Source organism: Cydia pomonella, chromosome 17, assembly GCF_033807575.1.
Source record: "Cydia pomonella isolate Wapato2018A chromosome 17, ilCydPomo1, whole genome shotgun sequence".
In the NCBI taxonomy this organism is placed as follows: Eukaryota; Metazoa; Arthropoda; class Insecta; order Lepidoptera; family Tortricidae; genus Cydia; species Cydia pomonella.
In genome coordinates this window covers 11711056-11726692 of record NC_084719.1, presented here as the reverse complement: position 1 = coordinate 11726692, position 15637 = coordinate 11711056, and the positions used below count along the sequence as shown (strand labels likewise).

Here is a 15637-nt window from a genome sequence, read left to right as displayed (position 1 = left end):
TTTTATTAATTAGTAAAATTACGTACCTACATGCACATAATTATTATCATCAAAAGGACACAATACCTACATGATCTTTCAATTTTACTGCAAACGGATGATGATCTTTCAGATTTAAGTTTGTATTGATTTAAAGTAACTCTTTTACCTTGGTCCTAGTTTTACCTCGGACAGTTGGCAATATTTCCACATTGCCACGGTTATTGAAATACCTACTTCATTCATATTATTTGAAACGTTATTATTAATCATCAAAATCAAGCTATCAACGAAACTTGAAAGCGGTCGGTATCTCAAGAAAAAAATCAAAATATAAATTGTCTTATGAAAAGTCAGTATATCGAATGTTAAGTACCTACATCAAGGATAATGATTTCATGTTTTGCTAACAGATAAAAAAAAAGAATATAATATATGGGTTAAAGTTAAATAAGTAATTAGCTACTCGATGGTAGGATTACTTCAGCCTAATCTCAATTGGAAGTGCTATTACGAAGCTTACTTGTCTAAAAAGTTGCTTTGTTGTACCTCAGATACCGAAAATATGTTGTACTTTGACCAGAACTTGCTACTAATGTACCTACTTAAATATTATTATTTTTTTAAGGATTAATATTTGCCGTATTCCTAATTACTGGTTACCTGCGTTATAAGTTACCAGGTAATTGATCTTAGAAAGGATTCCTAAAATGATTAGGCAAAAATTAAATAAGACCATTGCTAACTATATTTTTCCAAGGTACTAGAAAAATCTATTGAATGGCGTAAGTAAGTATGCTAAAAATATCTGATTCCATACATGAATATTATTTCTATGATTATTTTATTATTAATTAAAACAAAACAAGCGAAATTTCGTACTCTTTCGACAAATACAATACATTAATAGTTGATTAGTTGGTTATTGTACGAATTCCCGCCATGCCGCCAATTCGCAAACCCAAAACAAAGACGATATGCAGTTCACATTTCAAAAAAAAATATTTGAATCGTCTCAATGTCTAATATAATTTGACCCCTAACTTCAGTACTACTAAACGATAAATAATATGTCAGACATAAAATGGACGATCGATTCGTGTTGCTACGCAAGTGTTCGGTAAGCGTCGTGAATCATCCTTCGTTGTTGAACTGACGCAACTTTCGCTACTTGCTTTAATAATACGTATTATGAGGTTCTTAAATTTAAACCTTAAGAATCAAAAAATAGAGCACTTTTTTGTCTAACAAAACTTTGACCGTTTTTTAATATCATGGTCCAGTATATAGCGCGGTTAGCGACTACCTGACAGCTCCATCCGTTCGCCGGCCGTATTGTGCTATTACCAATTTACCGCCCAAAATCCTTATGTAGAAAAAAAAAACTCCAGCAGAGGCAGCAGAGGCGGTCGAGACAAGATGGCTGAGGCTGCATGAAGCTGGTATTGTGAATATTGTGATAAAGTTTTTATTGTTACTGGACATAGTAGGTAAGTAGGTTAAATTCTTTAATTTCCTTATGTAACGATTTTGTTGTTTTTAACGAGAATACGGCCTATCTATACGAAAGCAGATATCATTTTAGCCTTTAGACGTCTTCAACCCCAGAGGTGATGCTTTAAGGAAGGATTCACTGTGTGTGTGTTGATGGCTAAAGGGCAAGCAGGCCTGTTAGCATAACTTGACTTTTGACGCGCGAGTTCAGGGTACAACGTAAGATATGCTAGGCCTACAGGTTGTAGCGTATTTACTTTATACTTCGAGTCACGCTTGAAGTATGAATTCGCGCGTCACATGCCAAGATATGCTAGGCATACGAAAACATTACTATGAGTCGATATGGAATGATATTGGTGACTAGAGTTAAAAATCTGACGGCTTCTAGAGATATTTACTTATTTTCTATTTTTTATTTTCTTTAGGAAGAACTGAACATGTCTCGAAAACCTTTTGTCCTAATGTCTAGGCAGGGACAGTTAAAGAGAATAAAACGAGAAATGGCACAAAACACACAAACAAATAATATTTCGACCAATGACAGCCACACAGAGGAAAACATATTGTTTTCTCATCACAACTCTCGTCAGGAGGTGCAGCTAATGGCAGAGAACGAATTTGACTTGAATAGCCCGGGTTCCTCTTGACATTGTTCCCATCCTCCTCAAAACCATTTCAATTCCTCTCCAAGTCAACAAAATACTCCAGCTTATAATGATTATTCGGCATTTAATAATTTTATTAATGAACAGCCTTTATCAGATAGTGATAGTGATGACCAGGTTAATCCAATTGATATGAATGAATCATTTAAAAATAGTTTGAGACATTGGGCTATCAAAAATCAAATAACCCATGTTGCTACTAATGAATTGCTGAATATATTAAAAGATCATGAATGTTTTGATTTGCCAGCTGATGCTAGATCATTACTTAAGACTCCGGCAAATGTTATCTGTCGAGTTGTTGAGCCAGGACATTACTCTCATATAGGTTTGGAGAAAAATTTGAGGGAAATATTGAAATTTGTTAGTGAAAATGATAATGAAATTCTTCTATTAATCAGCATTGATGGGTTACCATTATTTAAACGTAGTACAATGGAGTTTTGGCCAATTTTGGGTTCTGTCTATAATGTTCCTGCAATAAAATCGGTTGTGTTCCCTATTGGTGTGTATTGTGGCCCTAAAAAACCTATTAGCTGCACATCTTTTATGGAAGAATTTATTTCTGAAGTTGCTAAATTGATTAACTCGGGTTTGACTATTAACGGCAAAAACATTAAAGTTGCTATTAAAGGTTTTGTTTGTGATACTCCGGCAAAATCTTTTCTATTAGGAGTCAAAGGACACACAGGTTATTATTCATGTACAAAGTGCAGACAGCCTGGTGTTTATTTGGAAAACAGAATGACATTTCCTGAGTGTGATGCAACTCTAAGAACCCATGTAGAGTTTCTCAAGATGGATGATGAAGATTTTCAACGTACTCAAACGCCATTAATATCAGTACCTGGCATAAATTTTATTAAAAGTTTCCCATTGGATTATATGCACCTTGTTTGCCTAGGTGTTGTGCGCAGTCTTATTTATATATGGATGTTTGGACCAGTACCAATAAAACTGCCTCGTCAAATTTTAAATAACATCAGTGCTGATCTGGTTGCTCTTGCCAAGCACATGCCTTTAGAGTTCAATAGGAAACCACGTTCTTTGGATGACGTCAAAAGGTGGAAGGCAACTGAATTTCGCCATTTTTTGCTATACACAGGGCCGTTAGTACTTTCAAAATTAAAGTCTGAATATTTATCATATTATAACAATTTTATAAGCCTTACTGTTTCTATGAGTATATTATTAAATCCGGAATATTGCTTTAAATACAATGAATATGCTAGAAATCTGCTAAAACATTTTGTCAAAACATTCATCAATTTATATGGCGCCCAAATGGCAACTTATAATCTACATGGTCTTGTACACCTCAGTGATGATGTATATGAATTTGGTGCACTTGATTCCTGTGCAGCATTTCCATTTGAAAACTTTTTACAGGTTTTCAAAAAGAATATCAGAAAAGGGGCCAAACCTCTTCAGCAAATAATTAAGAGGTTCGGGGAAATGAGTAATTCTAACTTTTGGACTAAAAACATATTACCTTGTGGTTCTATTTATCCAATATTTTTAAAACCTCACTCATCAGGCTTGCTTTTGCCAGGGTATGATAAATTACAGCAGTTCAGCTCAATTAAATTTCAATCTTTTGTAATAAAAACAGCACATCCGGATTCATATTGTGTTTTAAAACATGGTAATATTGTAGCAGTATGCAACATAGTGTTTTCCAATAATGTGCAGAGCATGGTTATACTCTGTAAAGAGTTTGCAACTAAAGAAAACTTCTTTGGTACACCATTAATAGAAAGTTCTAGTATAGGAATTAATATAGTAAAAGAAAAAATGAGTCTATGTGAAAAACCTGTGTCGGATATTGTGGGAAAAGTTGTTCTTCTCCCTTTTCATGATCACCATGTCGCAATCAAAATGCTGCATTCATAGGTCTTAATCCATAATGTCCTTTGTTCCTGTCCTATCCTTTACTAGCCTTGTGGGTTTTGTCAAAGTGGATGATTACTTACTACAGGTATGTGGATATCAAGCCGGGCCTATTTTTAAAAAGCTTGTAACTTGTTAATACAAGTTACAAGCTTTTGAGAAATATGCCCCTGGTCAAACTGTTAATACAAGTTGCTTTTGCAGAGCCGAAGTGTATGAAACACCCAACATTTTATTCGCGATATTGAAATTAGTCCTATATATTAGTCCTATAGTAGAAGTGGATGTAGCTGCTGCAAGTGTATGTAGCTGCTAAACCCCCGTGCCGCTACGCGATAATAGTTTTAGGAAACCTTTTTTAGCTTTTTAATTTATGACATTTAAATAATTTTGAAACCATGCACAGTCAGGGAGAAAATTGAATTATTTAAAAATACACATTTGATGCCATTCGCTGTTTCTATCACGGATTAAGATCAAGAAACCAACCTTAGAGCACTAGGAAAGCCACCTAGTATCAAAGAAAACATTTTCCATACATTAGCTAAAAATACAAGGTTATTCACTTAATCGCATAAGGATATTTCTGTGATTCATTACAGCTTGCAGCATGTCTTCATAAGTGAAAAAATGTATAAAAAATAGTAACTTTGATTTTCGTGATTTTTAGTAATCCAATAGCATCAGAGTATTGTTACAGATGGCGCCAGCGTAGGTTTTCCCCGTCAAATTTTAGTTTGGGATTTGGCTGAAATCCCATAGAACAAAACTAGATACTGGGGAAACATATGCTGGTGGCATCTATCAAAACCTTTAACATTTGCCTTCCCCATTGTGATGTCTTCATACAAAATTATGATTTTAAAAAGCGTATAATATGAGTATGTGAGTGATTGACCGAAGTAATAAAAGAGCATTTTCACAATGTATGGGAAACGTTTTCTTTGATTTGTGTTTTTCCTAGTGCCCTTGCCTTAACATGGCTTGGTCTCTATGAAATCCCTGATGGAAGCAGGACAGATGGCACTAAAAAACTCTGTTTTAACCAATTTTGTTGCTGCCTACATTAAAATAAAAATTGCAATGTTATAATTTAAAAAAATCTAAAGGCCCGCTAAGATAATCTTCTTATAGGGGCATGGGATTATAGTAGCTGCCAATACTGACCCATTAAAAAAACCATCCTGTATGTTCACCGCAACCGCTTATAGTCGAAAAACTCCCAGAATTATTGACAAAATCGTTACTACTTACTTATTTCGTTGGTCAATTTAGCTATGCTTCATAGGTAATTATTTTGTAATGTATTTTCAGATTCTTTATAATGGCTCATTTTGCCATCGTTACATTTGTGGACGAGGCTGATGCACCAGGAATAATTGCATCAAACTGGGTAATAAATGAAAATTTATGTTCGTACCCTAATGTACGTACAGAAGAATTAAAAGACAAATTGTTAAAAAGGAAAGCTGAACCCGAGGATAAATGGCCGCAGTATAAAATAAAAATTCTAAAATACTACGGTATGAAATTTTCATATATTTTTAGGGTTCCGGACCTACCTGAAAAGGAAATAAAACCGGCCAAGAGCATGTCAGGCCATGCTCAGAGTAGGGTTCCGTAGTTACTCTTCCATCACAATAAGCTAAACTGGAGCTTAAAGTATGGTAGATTGTTAACCAAGGGATGAACTGTGGGTGTACGTCTTTTTACTATGAAGGGGAAACTTTTTGCGATAACTCAAAAACAGCTAAACTGATCATATCCGCTATAGTTTTCATTTAATGTCTTTCTTAAGCTCTACTTCTAAGATTTTTTTCATATTTTTTGGACTAATGGTTCAAAAGTTAGAAGGGGGGGGGGACACATTTTTTTTCTTTCGGAGCAATTATCTCCGAATATATTCACTTTATCAAGAAATGTTTGTTGAAGACCCATATTAGTTTTGAAAGACCTTTCCAACGATATCCCACACTGTAGGGTTGAAGCAAAAAAAAAATTTCACCCCCACTTTACGTGTAGAGGAGGTACCCTACACGTAAAATTTTTAGATTTTATTGTATGACTTTGTCGGCGTTATTAATTTATATATCCATGCCAAATTTCAGCTTTCTAGCACTAACGACCATGGAGCAAAGCCTCGGACATACAGACAGACAGACGGACGGACATGGCGAAACTATAAGGGTTCCGTTTTTTGCCATTTGGCTACGGAACCCTAAAAACAATACCATCTCGTATATATATTTTTCGTAATTTTCCTGAATCCATTTTTACTTTCAGAAAATTATAGCGAAGCCCGTCTCCATTTGAAAAAAGCAGAAGAAACTTCCAATTTGGATTCTGATGAGGAAGTAAGAAAAAGAAAAAGAAGACTAAAAAAAATATCCCTGCCAGAAGACTAACTCAGAAGATGAATACCCCATTATGAAGATGTCAAAAACCCAGCAAATATTAAAAAAAAAGAAAATGATTTAGTTAAATATCCAACTCCTCCTAAACCTAAAATAAGTGCCATGTTAGTAGCAGACACAAATAAAAATGCCAGTAATTCCTCTAAAGAGATGAATTGTCAACACAACCCAGCTGTAGAAGGCCATCTGTGTTCTAGTGGAGTTGAAGACCACGCATATGGTAATTGGTTTATTGTATATTGACCATGTCTATTTTAAGGATCCCGAGGAGGTTACGTAGAAATAAAATTTGAAACTGATTTTTTTAACCGAAGTCCGTTTTTCTGTCTCTTTTTTGGTTATTAATCGTGTTGGGTGAATAAAAATAGCTTTGGTAGCTACTTTTAAGGGAGTCACCCTAAATCTCTACATTCTCTACCCACCGTGTGTGACAGCTTATCTGATACGCATTTTTAGCAGATTTAGAAATAATTTGTAGAAACCAAATTTTTTGTTATATATTGTTTTAACGTTTGACTTTTATGTGTTTGTTGCAGACATTGTGCCTGAAGAATTTAACAACTGTGCAGAAGTTAACAACCATGGGGCAATAAATGGAAACTCTATCATTGTATGTAGTCCCACTCATACTCTAGCCTGCACAAATAATTTCTCGAACGGTATCTCTGGTATGTGTTTTTTTCGTCATTGTTTTTAGATTAGATGTAGATAGAATATTTCTTCACATCACCTATTCAGAAATAGTTATTTGTGCAATAGGAGAGCAAAGTTAGTAATTGCAACGAGTGCCGATTCTATAATATAATCACGAGCGTAGCGAGCTATGATCATTCAGAATCGTGAGCATGGCAACGAACTAAAATCGGCATGAATAGCAAAAACTTTGCTCTTGGTTTGTGAAATGTGGTGATATGAATATGTGCTGTGAAAATATCTAGGGCTACATTATTTAATTTTTACCTTTGCGGCCATTGTGATTTGTGGTATGATGACGATGACGACGAAAGATGATGGACACGGATCTCTTTTACCCACTAGACGCGGAGCATGCGACACTATTTGAGGTCACCACACACGGGCGCTCCCATATACTAATTTGTGACCTTATTAATAACAAATATCATTTTCATGTTGTTGTAGCATAAATTAGAACAGGAATCAATTCAATTGTGCGGCTCACGGCGCAGTATTTTATAAGCAAAAGAGCTCCTATATTTGTGGTGACCTCGCGGTCTTAGCTTCTAATCTGAGCTCCATATGCTTCATATAGCGGTGTTTGGATCTAGTCTGTGATGATGGATGACTGTCGAATGGCGGATGACGAATGTCTGAAGACGGACGTCAAATAACGGATGTTGAATGACAGATGTCAGGTGGATGGTGGATGTATTGATTGTCTTAGTGGTCTTTTATTTTCCTCAAAGGTGGCGTAAAAAGTATAGGCATGTGTTACATATGGTACCTAGCAATAGTTATTTATTATACAAGGGGGCAAAGTTGTTGTTTAACTTCTCGTGCTTATATTGAGACCCGAGGCAGCGAAATATTCCGAAATTGAGCCACGAGCGTAGCGAGTGGTTCAAAAAGTGGAATCTTGAGCGTGCGAGGGCCTCAAAGCACGAGAGGTTGAACAAACTTTGCCGCCGAGTGCAATACAACATTTTTCACCACAACAATGCGAGGAAAATACAAGCTGTTAAATAATGCAAATGTAATCAAAATTATTGCTATTCAATATTTATCATTCAAAATTATCGCATAAAATGAATAATATTGTTGTTGTTAGAATTTGTATCAAGTTACATTCCCCCCATGTGGATAAAACGTAACTTTCCACACACTTATTAAAGGATATTAAGAGCGCCTTTCCGAGGTGGAGTGGAGAAAAAGTATTTTCATCGTGCATTCTATTTTAGAATCCCGAGCGTAGCGAGCTTTACTTTGTCAAGGATTATTATGTACGCTTTCTCCATAAATGTAATTTAGCTCCCTTGTGACACCATCTAACTACATATTATTGTTGTAGGCTGCTCCGTAAGCAAACAATTTGGCATGCAGCAGGCTCATTTAATCCAGGTCGTGACTGACTTGGCCAAACAAATGTCTGAATTGAATAGAAAAGTTGACATACTTTTAGGGACACATACAGCAGATAGCTTTAATGCATATACACAAGATAATTTAGAAATTTCTGAATTATTAGCTACTCTTCCAGTAAAGGATGATGCGAGTTTTTGTCATTTCAATGACCAGTTACAAATAGTCCGGAACAAACAGGCAATTGTGAGTATACAGTATACACTTGTCTACTTATGTCCGACACTTATGTATTGTTTTTTATCTTGTAATTTTGTAACTTTTATTTAATAGGTATCATTTTTGGCTGGTATTGGCGGTAGAAACATTCGAAGTCTAACCACTAATATGTTGAAAAGAATACTACAAGACGAAGTTGCCGAGCTATATTCCTTAACTGGAAAACAAATGAAGAACTCCAATAAAAAACCATTTTTAAAGACAGAAACCTGTAAAATAATCTTTCGTAAGTATATTTTGTGACCAAATTTCCTAACATTAAAGTATCTCAACACCGACTTTGACATTAACGGCCTCATATCATAATAATTATATTAAAAAAGTATTATTTATACCTTTCCCATACGCCTGCTTAAAATTTCGTAAGCACAAGTAAATTAAATCGTTTTTTATTCAGAAATCTGCAAGAAAGTTTACGAAGATGCGACAGAAGAAAACCTGAAATAAATAATTAGCGACTGGCTGAATCAGGCTAAAGTTAGGACAACAAGAAGGTAAGAATTACTGTAAGGATTAATGCTTTGAAAATCCCTAGTTTCTAAGGTCGGTGTCGATAGAAAAGTAAATTATGGCAAACAAACCCATTTACCTTCATTGCATCGCAATTTTCTGAAATAACTGCCCACGTTTGACTGTTATTTTTCTGATCCTAAAAAAATAAGTATAAAGTAGGTAACCTTAATGCGTCTATGATATATACCTCAAGTCGATTGGTATGTGGTAAAAACGGCATGTCATTATAATATTATTTATTTGTTTCAGGGCAGAAAGACTAAACAGACAAGCATAACCCTTATAAAGGCAGAGGCGATATTTTAAACATAGCTAATATGAGAAAATGGAAGAATCCTTCAGCATTTTCAATTGAGAAAACCATTATTATATAGTTGATATATATTGCTTTCGTACCTTATACTTACTTTTTTCATCAGTATTTAATTTTGGTGTTAAGAAATCCACGGCAATAAGTGGTCAATTTATGCACTACGCCTGTTAAGGAAGGTGAGTTATCATATCACTGTTTTAATAGAGAATATATGTCAAATCAAGTGTACTAATAGGTAGAGTGCATATATTTACCACGTGTTTTTTTTAATTATTTAGGTTTTTTTACTGTAGATGTATTCCCCAGTGTATAACTGGGGTCTTATTAAGGGATAAATAACGAGTCTGTGCATTAAGTAACAATACTGTATGTTGGTACTCTTTATATATTATTATTGCATACTGACACCAGTCAGTTTAACCAATAGTGCTTTAATAGTTATTTACGATACAAGTGCAAAAAATAGGAAATTCGCAACGAGTGGTGATAAATTAAAATACGACCGAACGGAGTGTTTGAAATCGACACTAGATGCGAATTACTGATTCGCACGTGTATCGTACAACGACCCATATGTACTGTATATGGGTCTTTAAAGTTTCGTCATATGCACAGAAAGTGCTCATTCCCGCACGCGTGCGGGAAAGTAGCACCATATGTACTGTAAAATAATATGTTGTGTTCCATACCTAATAAATACTGTAATAAAATCTTACATAATTACCCATGAATAATTTGTTTTATTTAGTTAGTTTAAGGCTTCGTCACACTCCAGCGCGATGCCGGCGGGGCGTCGGCGCGGGCGCGACACCGACAGTCCGACACACCGTTGTGCCTCATGTAACGACATGAGGCTAACATTCGGACCTCAGCGACGCGCCTCGCTCACGCCTCGCCAGCATCGCACTCGATTGTGACGAAGAATCCTTTAGTTAAACAAACACTATGCAAAGCTGAGATGTTACTATTGCATATAGTTTATGAAAACAAACATCATTCAAATTTGACATGTTAGCCTTGCATATAAATTGTCGAAACAAAAAAGACGTAAATCTGACATGTCAGTATTGCGTATAATTTGTTAGAACAAACATCATGCGAGGTTGATAATATCAGTATTGCATATAGTTTGTTAAAACAAAAAATATGTAAGGTTTACAATGTCAATATTGCATATAAATTGTCGAAACAAACACGATGCAAATCGAACATGTCATTATTGCACATAGTTTGCAAAACAAACTTCTTGCAAGTTTGTTGTTGGGAAACTAGGAGGTTTGATCCAGGCTTGCGTCAAGTGTACATACTTGTCATCGCAAACTTGTCACAACCCTTCACTTGTGATACGTCAAACTTGTTGCAAGGCGGGTCCAAGTCTAAAATGCTATCTGGGTTACGAGTACCTTAAGTCCCTGCAAAATTCCAGTTTATTTGCACTGCAGTGTAGTAGACACTCCAGTGAGACGGTGATTATCGCGGAATCCGCGAACAATGCTGTCTACCTGCGAGAGTATCATATTGCTATCACGATCGAGGACGAGAAAGAGTTCTCGGACAATCCAGTGTAACGAGATCTTTAAATCCGTAACTTATTATATAATCTGCAGAACGAAAGCCATCATAAATCATTTTTATAGGATATATTTAATAAAATTATATATTTACATATATTTTTTGGATCTGTTTATAACACTTTCTTTATAAATTGCTTAACACTGGGATGTAAGAGTTGTCTAACTGTCGCAATGTTTTGTATTACGGGTAAAACGCTGGATCATGTCTAAGGCCCACTCGGGCTGGTCCACTGTCACCGAATGCCCCGCATTCCGGACCACTTCCCCCCCTGCTTGGCGTACCCCGCTACCTCCCCGTCCACGTGCCAGATCGAACGCTTCGCCGTCTTGTACTTCGCAGACCCACTGAAGTTCAGTTTCTGCAAGTAGTTGAGTGTCAGAGGATAAGCGACTATAATGTCTAGTTGCCCGCTGTAGATCAAACAATCCTAGTGGTCCAAGAGCTCTGACAACAACGGGGCCACAGACTTCATCAAGTAATATAATATGTGTCTTGTGTAATTTATCCCAAGAAAAATCTTGATAACGCGATTAAGGAATATTACTACGTGGAACAGTGCTGTCTGGCGAGCTATTTGGTAACTATGTAAAAAAATTATGAATCTAGGGTCATTACCCCAAGAAAAATCTTAACAGCGCGATTCAGAATTTAGACTACACGTAACACTGCCATCTAACAATTAATTTGCCAACTGAACAAAACTTGTATGAGGGTTACTCCGGTTACTATTTGTTAATTCATTATCCAAGAAAAATCTTAATTGAGCAATTTTGGATTTTAGTACTTAGAGTGCGAGTTTTTATTTAATAATTTGTTTGTACTATTAAATAAAATCAAATATGTACATTAATGCGTTGCGCCGCTGGTGTAATGGTGGCTTGAATGTAAGAAGCTGCTCTGATATTTTTTTTACTTTGCTAGTCCCCTGGGCTACTTAAATGTATAGTCGACTACTACCTACCTATTCACTAGTATTTTTTTAATTGTGTTACAGATGAGTTCAGTGCAAGAGGAGAAGCCCCCAGAGCCAGCGAAGGCGGTCCGTGAGCTTCGCAACGCGGAGCTAGTGTCGCGGCTGCTCGCTGCTACGCCGCCATACTTGTACAGCTCATTTCCACTGCAGCCACATGCTTTCTTCTTCAGCGAGATGCTGCGGTCGTTCGTAACACGGCACCCAAGGCCTAACCACTATCACAGGTAACACGTACACCTATACCTACTGCCTTCTCAACCATCTTCCAATTCTATCTATAAGTACTCTATGATGAAGGCCTTCATTGTTAAATACGTCTCTAATATTATAATGTAGAATATTAGAGATATAAAATGACATTTGTTTAGGAGTATAATGATTAAGCAACATTTTTAAACCGTATCTCCGTAACTTCACACTACTAACATCACTACTACTACTACTACTATAACATCCAATATCTCAAACAGAACTGTACATTTACATGATAAATTTTCAAAAAATCATAGAAAAATAAGTACGAAACTTAAATTTATGATTCTTTTTGCATATAAAAGAGCATGTTTTGAAATATATGCTGGTAGCAATAACTCAATACCGCCAATAAGTTACCTTTCGATTAAGAATGACACATAATTATGCTAGTTTAATGCAACGCTGCCGACAATTCTTAGTATCTAAGAGTCTTCGTATGTACGGCTCTGCTGATGGTGATTAAATTACTTAATTAGTTAACAGTTACTTACATGAAAATCCGTCTCTTCTCTTGGTCTCTTCTGTCGACGATACGTTAACTTGTATTATCCACAGAAGTGACCTTTTTCTACCCCTAGTGTAAATAAATTCGATTTCCAAACGTGACGTACGCGTTTGCGTTTAGTCTCATTTTGTATTGAATTTCGAAAGAGCGCGCCAAGCGGGACGTTTTGGAAACTCAAAATCCTATACAAAATGACACTTAACGCAAACGCGTTCGTCACGTTATGATGTCGATCACAGTTACACTAGGGGTACTGTTTATACCTAGGCGTGGTAGGCAGTAAACTCAGTTAGGTTACAATTTATCTCGAAATATAACTGAGACTTTTTTAATTTCAGGAGATTTAAAAGGCGATCGCACAAATATTTCGCTGAAAATGACGAGTGGCGGCGAGACTGGCCAAAACAGGATGAAGAAAAAAAGGAGCCAGAAACTCGGCCCGAAGTTCCTTTAGAGTTAACTGTGGAGAAACATTCTCGCGTGCCTTCGCCGAGGAGGTTATCGCCGAAGATTGAACAGAAACCAAGCAGCCCGCCTCCTGGCCGACAGTCATCTTTCGTCGATGTAGGCACAGAAGAACTCCCCAAACCCTCACCCTGCGTCGGCAGAGCTGACGCCGTACCTTCAAACCTCATCCTACCCCCGCCTCCACCGATGTGGTACCCACCTATCTACAACCCCCAATTTGGTGTAGACCCTTTAAACTTTTTCATAGACTTACGTGTCTCTGGACATATATATGATAGAAAACGGGCCTTGGCCGAAGGCTTAGACAACATTAACCAAGAACGTCCAGAAGATTCCGGCTTGGACAAACGATTAAGCAGGGATTTTGGGATGAAACCACGCCACGTTTCTGCGTTCTCCGTCCCAGTTAGACCAGGGAACATCGCTCCTGAAGTACCAACTAAATACTTTGACCAGAACGGCACTAACAAACAGGGTAAAATCAACGGGACGTCGTATATAATGAAGAATTTGAAAAACGTTTATGAAAATTTAAAAAGCTCTCAAGATGTAAAAGACGTTTCCAAGGTAGATAAGGATGAAGATACCAAAGCTGAGTCCTCAGAAATTGATGACGATATAATAGATTAGTCGTATTAACTGATAGGTATAAAATTAAGTTTAATTTAAAGTGACGATGGATGAATGAATCAATATTAAAAAGAGAGTAGTGAAATATGCGAAGTCTGGCATTGAGAAGGTAACTAATAAATGTGATTAGTAAAAAACATTGTAGAAAATATTATCAAAATTGTATTATATGTAACTGTGTGTCTGTATAAGCACGGGTCGGAGCCTATAGCTCGATGTACTTACCTACCTAAAAATACTAAATACCAATGTACTGTCACGTCTGAAAATATCGATACGAAAGAAGTGACAAAAATATGTATACACGACTTTATTGCCCATATATTAAGGTAGTGTATACATATTTTTGGCACATTTTTCGTATCGATATTTTCAGATGTGACTGTACCTATTATAGTTAAGGGGGTCCCTAACGGCAATGACCTTCGATCTGAATCCCTTAGTTTTCTAATGTTTTTTGTAGCTGTCCTCGGGATATTTGGCATAAAAGTTGAACAAATTTATGCCAGAAAACTGGTTTAATGGCCATAACTTTTGTGTTAATTAGTTTAAAATAAAATTAAAATCTTTGACCAGTTTTTAGAGACGTCAAAGACGAACCCAAATGTGTAGACTTCATACATGTAAAATCCTTCGCAGCAATCTAGTAACGAAAAAAGTGTATTTAAAAAAAATGTTTTAAAAAATATATAAAAACCGGCCAAGAGCATGTCGGGCCACGCTCAGTGTAGGGTTCCGTAGTTACTCTTCCGTCACAATAAGCTAAACTGGAGCTTAAAGTATAGTAAATTGTTAACCAAGGGATGAAACGGTACCTTTCACCCGAGTTAAACAAATAGGCAAATTTGCATACGATGATTAGTACCTAATTAAAGTAAGTCTTTTTACTATGAAGGGAAAACTTTTTGCGATAACTCAAAAACAGCTAAACTGATCATGTCCGCTATAGTTTTCATTTAATGTCTTTCTTAAGCTCTACTTTCACGATTTTTTTCATATTTTTTGGACCTATGGTTCAAAAGTTAGAGGGGGGGGACACACTTTTTTTTTTCGGAGCGATTATCCCCGAATATATTCACTTTATCAAAAAATGTTTCTTGAACACCCCTATTAGTTTTGAAAGACCTTTCCAACGATACCCCACACTCTAGGGTTGAAGCGAAAAAAAAATTACACCCCTACTTTACGTGTAGGGGAGGTACCCTAAAAAAATTAAATTTTTAGTGTTTATTGTACGACTTTGTCGGCTTTATTGATTTATATATCCATACAAAATTTCAGCTTTCTAGCACTAACGACCTCGGAGCAAAGCCTCGGATAGACAGACAGACAGACAGACGGACATGGCGAAACTATAAGCCTTACAGTATAAGGGTTCCTAGTTGACTACAGAACCCTAAGAAATAAGTGTTCATTTCTTTCAAAATCCGGCATACCAGAATGGAGATAAAAGATTGAAGAACCGATAGCCGTTGGTCTTATAATTCTACGAGTATCTATAGTGCAAATGTAGGAGTCAAAACAAAACTAGCCAAACTCGATTAAAACCGCGGGGAGCCCTTAAACAGCCAAACAGGATGGATATTCTGTGATGAGAAATATTCAGTGTTTGAATTCACGTTTTAGATCTAGAGATGGGTAGGG

At 36.3% G+C, this 15637-nt stretch overlaps 2 protein-coding genes across 5 annotated transcripts in view; both read left to right on the top strand.

The window, feature by feature from the left end:
* LOC133527092 (uncharacterized) overlaps positions 1–15287 on the top strand; it is a 59451-nt gene extending 44164 nt beyond the window's left edge. The window contains exons 2-3 of the mRNA XM_061863984.1: positions 12157–12359; positions 13234–15287. Coding sequence (XP_061719968.1) covers positions 12157–12359; positions 13234–13993 — 963 coding nt within the window. The 3' untranslated portion in view covers positions 13994–15287. The remainder of the gene's footprint in view (positions 1–12156; positions 12360–13233) is intronic.
* LOC133527091 (uncharacterized) lies at positions 1051–10321 on the top strand. 4 transcript variants are annotated; one of them, XR_009800821.1, is made up of 9 exons: positions 1051–1421; positions 1902–4119; positions 5346–5554; positions 6315–6665; positions 6982–7113; positions 8472–8728; positions 8816–8987; positions 9159–9255; positions 9524–10321. XR_009800821.1 is itself a non-coding variant. In XM_061863983.1 (8 exons), exons 3-7 carry the CDS (start codon positions 6548–6550, stop codon positions 9206–9208), a joined length of 729 nt encoding a protein of 242 aa, XP_061719967.1. In that variant the 5' UTR covers positions 2955–4119; positions 5346–5554; positions 6315–6547; the 3' UTR covers positions 9209–9255; positions 9524–10321. The 4 variants fall into 4 exon arrangements, 1 of the variants encoding a protein (XP_061719967.1); XR_009800822.1 differs by having other exon boundaries at positions 1051–1469; positions 5346–5424; XR_009800820.1 differs by having other exon boundaries at positions 1051–1469.
* Positions 15288–15637: the final 350 nt, after the last annotated feature.

Bases quoted from the DNA above. Each gene is read 5' to 3' on its own strand.
- LOC133527091 (XM_061863983.1), top strand. From the start codon at position 6,548: ATGTTAGTAGCAGACACAAATAAAAATGCCAGTAATTCCTCTAAAGAG. The intron at 7,114-8,471 runs GTATGTGTTTTT...TTATTGTTGTAG, and splicing joins TTTCTCGAACGGTATCTCTG to GCTGCTCCGTAAGCAAACAA. The intron at 8,729-8,815 runs GTGAGTATACAG...TTTATTTAATAG, and splicing joins TCCGGAACAAACAGGCAATT to GTATCATTTTTGGCTGGTAT.